The sequence below is a fragment of the Solanum pennellii genome, chromosome 10 (genome assembly GCF_001406875.1).
Source record: "Solanum pennellii chromosome 10, SPENNV200".
In the NCBI taxonomy this organism is placed as follows: Eukaryota; Viridiplantae; Streptophyta; class Magnoliopsida; order Solanales; family Solanaceae; genus Solanum; species Solanum pennellii.
This window is the reverse complement of record NC_028646.1, coordinates 81,910,011-81,916,484: the sequence shown is the minus strand read 5'-3', so window position 1 is coordinate 81,916,484 and position 6,474 is coordinate 81,910,011. Positions and strand designations below refer to the sequence as shown.

The 6,474-nt window shown below is 26.8% G+C and overlaps 1 protein-coding gene across 1 annotated transcript; it reads left to right on the top strand.

Annotated features, from left to right (window-relative positions):
- The first annotated feature begins 1,149 nt into the window (after positions 1-1,149).
- On the top strand, positions 1,150-1,812 carry LOC114074313 (probable membrane-associated kinase regulator 4). Its single transcript, XM_027912178.1, has one exon. It carries the CDS (start codon positions 1,150-1,152, stop codon positions 1,810-1,812), a length of 663 nt encoding a protein of 220 aa, XP_027767979.1.
- Positions 1,813-6,474: the final 4,662 nt, after the last annotated feature.

Genomic DNA, 6,474 nt, shown 5'->3' with positions numbered 1-6,474 from the left:
TATATATATATATATATATATATATATATATAATAAATATGTTTGTTTAGATAGTTTTCTCATAATACATATGCAATAGTATTTCATTATTAATTACCATAATTGCCTTGCAACTATTAATAAGAGAGTTTGGAGTCAAAGAGCAATATAGTTGATCAAAAATCAAATGGTTAAGGCTCAAGGCAATGACTTTAAAAAAAATAAATTAATATTCATTCTTTCATTATTTATTTAATTGTTTGTTTGTGGACTTTTTTTCTATTTTAACTATTTATACGTAAGTAAAATGTAAGTGATCAATAATGCGGTCAAGCTTAACAATTATTTTATATAATTTGATAATATTGAGGACACAATATAAGCACACATAAAAAATAAAACAAATAAAAAAAGAATGTTCTATCTTTTTTATGTCAACAAAAAGACGTATTTTTATAACAATTCTTTTTTTTTTGAATTATTGAGTAAATATTACCATTGAAAAATAGTAGAAAGTTAAGAAATACTCTCCCTGCTTACTTTTATTTGTCTATTATATTAATAATATATTTTTTTACTTTGGCTTTTCACTTTTATATCAATATTTTTTTTCTTTAAAAAATTAATCATAATATGAATAATATATTAATCTGAAAATATTTTATCCTCAATACGAATTATTTATTTCAGATTATATTAATCAGCATGATTCTCCTGGCCATATTATAGAGGCATGTTGCAATCTTGGCCTATATAATATAAAATTTATCACAACATTTCTACTAATTAATATTTAATATTTGATCTTGAGAAAAGATTTGAAGAAAAAGTAATTAATGTTAAGGATAAATAATAAGTAAATGTGTAAAATACATATACTAATATAGTGGATAAATAAAAATAAACAAAAGAAGAATATATTTCACAGCATTTAATTATTTTTCAATGATAAAATTTGTATTGCCCAAAAAATCCACATGACACAAAGAATTTGTCTACGTGACTTTTTTATTGACATGAAAAAAATTAAAATTTACTTGTGCGATTGACTCATTTTTTTTGCCCAATATCTTTATAATTATCTCTTGACACCATCTGAACTTCGAAAATCCTTTACCCTCAACTCCTCCCAAAAAGCATCTTGAAAAATACACAAATTTTCCCTAGTAAATGGCCAAATATCCTCTTCCATCATCAATGAATTATTTAGATGATGAAGAATATATAGACATTGAAGTGTGCTCTTACTATTACTTTACATCATCATCTCCTAAAAACAAAGAATTTGAGTTTCAAATTACAAATTATAACAAAGAAAACACAATTTCTCCTGCTGATGAACTCTTCTATAGAGGCAAACTCCTTCCTCTTCACCAAAATATCTTTCAAGAAGAAGATTTAGAAGATAGCTTTTGCATAAATTTGTTTATCACTCCAATTAGTTCACCATCACAAACTTGCATGGTGAGTTTTGAACTTAATCCAAATGATCATAAAATAATTAGCCCTAAGAAATTGTGGTCTAAGTTCATGATTCAACATTCTTTAATCATCAAAAAGTTCAAAGCTTCAAGGGCATTTCTTAAGTCTTTGTTTAGCATATCTTCTTGCACAAATGATAATTGTTGTTCTAGTGAGGACATCAAAGTCTCCAAGAAAAAAACATCAAGGTGGCATTCTTCAACAAAATGTTTGTCTTCCTCTTCCACAAATGGTGGCTCTTTCTCATCATCATCTAATTCTTCATTCAACTCCAATAATACTTTTACTTCAGAGATTGTTGAGGGTTCAATTGAGGCTGCTATTGCTCATTGTAAAAAGTCCCATAAATGAGTTGTGCTTAGCTCATTGTTAAAGGCAATTCCCTATTATATAGTGTTTCTCAATATTGAAATCTCGGGTTATGTTATTGATCACGCTCCTAAACATGTGGAGAGAGTGTTAACTGTTAAGTCCCATATTGATCGAGAGATAGGTTGGTTGTCTACTTAATTAGGTCATTGTTAAAGGTTCCCTATTATATATTATATGTTTCTCAATATTGAGCACTGGGGTTATGTTATTGATCACGATCCTGAACGTGTGGGAGAATGTTAACTATTAAGTCTCATATTGATCAAGAGATAGGTTGTTTGTCTACTTAATTAGGCCATTGTTAAAAAAGGTTCCCTATTATATGTTGTGTTTCTCAATATTAAGATCTGGGCTTATGTTATTTATCACACTCCTAAACTTGTGGGGGAGTGTTAATTGTTAAGTCCCATATTTAATGAGTAATAGGTAGTTTGTCTACTTAATTAGGTCATTGTTAAAGATTCCCTATTATATATTGTGTAGCTCAATATTGAGCTTATGTTATTGATCACTCTCCCGAATTTGTGGGGAGTGTTAATTGTTAAGTCCCATATTGATCGAGAAATAGTTTATTTGTCTACTTACATATTGGTCTTCATCGATTAGCACCTTGAGCTATATTTTATATTTATTATTTTGAAAATTTATAGTACTTTGTTTTATTGGATAAAATTTCAAATTCAACATCAATAAGAATTATTATTGCAAAGTCCTTGCTTTTGCATTCAAAATGAATTATTTAGAGCTCAGATTTCTAGTCTATTCGTAATTGGTTATTCTGCATAAATCTTATAAGGAAAATAATAATTTTTGAGGTTAAGTTGAGTTCGCAATTGAAAGAATGGAGTTGTTTTTGCGGATATCTTTTTTATTTTGTGCCTTGTTATAGCAAGATGTTATTTATGCGAACTAAGACCCAATAATAGCTCACAATATATAAGTTAGTGTATGATCTAAAGAGAATAATACCACACCATATTGGAAATATATAATTAAGTAAAGATGAAAAATAATAGCTTTACAAGGAAATGAATGTGTGAATATGTTCATCAACTTATAATAAAATAAAATGGCCTTTATCAGGTTTGTGATAAAGTGATAGGTAGATCTTTAATTAGAGATCTCGAGTTCAAGTCTCTTTAAGTACACAGATGCATCTTTTAGGAAATGATTTGCATCCTAAATATGATACTTTCCTGTGTGACTTGATATGTAATCGAATTTCAATATGAATACTGAACGCTCAATTATTATCATTTTTAGTCATGTTGATGTCCACCTTTTCCCAAGTGTTACCTTTAAATTTCCACCCTATAAAATAGGATACTATACTATAAAAGAATTGTATCCTTATTATTTAAAGACATTTCACTTTAATAACAGTCTTTTCATCAACTGAAGTTTGTTTCACTTTGTCGCACAACTAGTCAATTATACTGGTCTAAATTTACAACAAGCAACAAACGATATTTCTATAGCTATAAATAATATCACTAAAGATAAAATAATAAATTTAAAGTTTAAAAAGTCCGTTAATTTGACCATAAAAGTTAATTATATATGTTTAAAAGAATAATTTTTACTTTTATCTTAAAATCAATGTTTAGCTATAAAATTTTTAATCATGTTGAATTCCAAGCCTCTAATGCATGCATGATAGCATTTTCACATGGATTAACCCCTATGTCTTAAATTTATGTGATATTTTTAGATTTACGCTGATATATAAATTTTAATTAATATATTAAATAAATTTATTTTATCATATTAGAATGAGAAAAATTGCAAATCTTTTCCTTTTTTTGGTTTTTTTAAATTTTAAATTATCGTAAATCTCAATGATAAAAGAAAAAATGAAAAGAAACAAGCACTAAAGAAGAAAAAATAGTTTCAAAAAAGGTGATAATAACAATATCAAATGGCCATGGCACTTCCATGAGTTCCATGTCAAGACAAACTGACAATACTATTATAGGAAATATCATACAAAAAAAAACAATTGAATATATTTAAATAACTTACTATAAATTAGCTAATTGTATATTCAGGTTCGACCTTACATAAATATATCCACAAAAGTCCCCAAAAAAGTGCATAGATATGTCATTTTCAGTAAAAGAAAAGAAAAGAAAGTCTGCCCACATGTATCAATTAATAATATTAGTATAATTTAACAGTTAGCTGTTGAGAAATATGCATGAGGACAAAACTTGTTCTTAAATAGGTAGTAGGGGCATCCTAGGAATTAATATGATGCATCGTATTATACTGTATCGTTTTAATGAATATAATGCTTGAATAGATTATATCAATTATTTGTTATTATATAATGTCATACGTCAATAATTCAATGATAAAGTCTTGATCTTTCTTTGTCTCGAACCTCATACCTCTATAATTATAATGATAGAGTCAGGGTGACCCCAAAACGGAATTGACTGGTGGTGCTTGGTCGAAGCTCTAGTAGGTAGTCACGCTTCTCAAAGAACCGTACGTACAGACTTCCACCTCATATGGCTCCGCTTCGAGCTTCCGTCGTCGGTCTTGACATTAAATCACTATCTATGCATGTATTTTTAGCTTGAACTCACGAATCTTTTGCTTCTCGAATTGTGTTGAACAATGCATGGTACTTGCGTTGCGGAAGATGTCCGTCCGTAAGGTCCTTCCACCTGTACGAAAAGTAGGATATAAAATACAATTGCTATAAAAAGATAAGGCGAAGAATAACATAAGATTATTAAATAATAAGAATAAACAAAATGAGAAGAAACTATTAAGATAATATTACGATCGTATGCATCAAATTGGTCATTATAAAATAATATTAAAATAACCAAATATAATATTTAAACTGACAATACAATATAACAACCAACAACCATGCATTTAAATAAGGAGATATGTAACCTTGATCATATTTATATCTTTGTTGATGCTTTACTACCTTTTGGTTGAAAAATTCCTACACTTTTAGAAAAATATTTTTCATGAAGCATTAGTTTGCTGAGTAGATTATTTTGAGTTAATTTGAATTATTGGAAAGAGGGTGGCTCAATGCCTTTGAAAATGAGGCATTTGCCTTAGCCCAAATTTAAGGCCTCATTTTTAGTAACAATAAAATTATTATTATTATTATTATTATTATTATTATTATTACTTTTTTAAAGAGAAAATTGAAAAGGAGATTACAATATGGAGAATCAAACCATCATTAATAATGTGAGAGTTCATATAGCCAATCAATTAAACTATTAAGATTTTCATAATAATAGAATTAATATATATTTTTTTTCTCTAAAAATATACTGTCATTTTTAAACGTAAAGTAAAACAAACAAATTTTACTTTTTTAATTAATTTCAAAATAACTTTACTTCTCAAAAATAAATTTAAAAATATAGACAATTCTGCATCTAAATTGTTTTTTTAAAACTTTAAATATAAAAAAAATTAAAAAATTTATGTCCTCTTATTTGTTTAACCGCCCCTGAATTTGGCCATACCAAAAAAAAAAAAAAGAAGAAAAAGCCAGGACATGTTATTCAGTAGCATGTGAGGACAAAACTCACATAATTTTCTAAATTTGCGTCTAATCTTACTTAATTATTATATGGACAAATGACAATTCATCGTTTTGGGAAATAATGTACTCCCCAATAATGATAATTGATAGGTCCAGTGTTAGAAATATTACAAAATTGGAAAGATATTTTTTAAGTGTTTATATGATTAATTACTATTTAGTTGAAGTTTTAAAATAAAGTATTTGAAGTTAAATATACTGTATACGTGAATTGCGATAAAATATTTTTAGAAGGATCAAATCGATTTTTTGAGTCCGTTTGTGTCATCTTTAACAATAAATATTGAATTAAAAACTTCTAACCATGATAATATTATTAATTCTATAAATTTGATTTGTTCGATCTAATAAGTAAATATATTGTCATTTTCAACAAATAGTTATACAGTTGGCTAGCTAGGGGCCATTTATAGGAACATGATCACTGTTAATAAAATTAACATATTATTGTTGGCCTAGACCTAAAAAAAATATATGGAATTATTCACCACTAAAGCAGAAATAATTATATAATATTTTAAAATTAGAATTTAAATATTTCCAAATGATGTTAATTGTTAGGTATGAAGAAAACAATTTTCGAAAAATATTGAGAAGAAACAATCGCAAAGACATTATAAAATCAAAACTGACATAATAAATTATTTAACTAGCTTAGCTAGGCTTTTAATGTTGGTAGTGTTTTGGATACTATATAGTCTATAAAAGTAACTAGCTAATATTATATTCATAAATATATGACGTTTTAGCTAGAATTAATATGCTTCTTACAAAATATTCACTTCTAAAAAATAATTTTTACTTAACTTATTATTATCCCTAATCAAATTTGATCTGTTGAAGTAGTAAGTGATTAGTATAATTAAAACTTCAAATACTAAGGAATTAGACTCCTTTTAATACAAATAGCAAGTCATTTTATCCATCCGTACACAGAGGAGGACCTACGTGGAGTGTCGGCTGCTAGAGCACCCATTAATTTCATTACGAAATATATATATTTCTACATATAAATATATATATATATATATATATATATATATATATATATATAT

Bases quoted from the DNA above. Each gene is read 5' to 3' on its own strand.
- LOC114074313 (XM_027912178.1), top strand. From the start codon at position 1,150: ATGGCCAAATATCCTCTTCCATCATCAATGAATTATTTAGATGATGAA.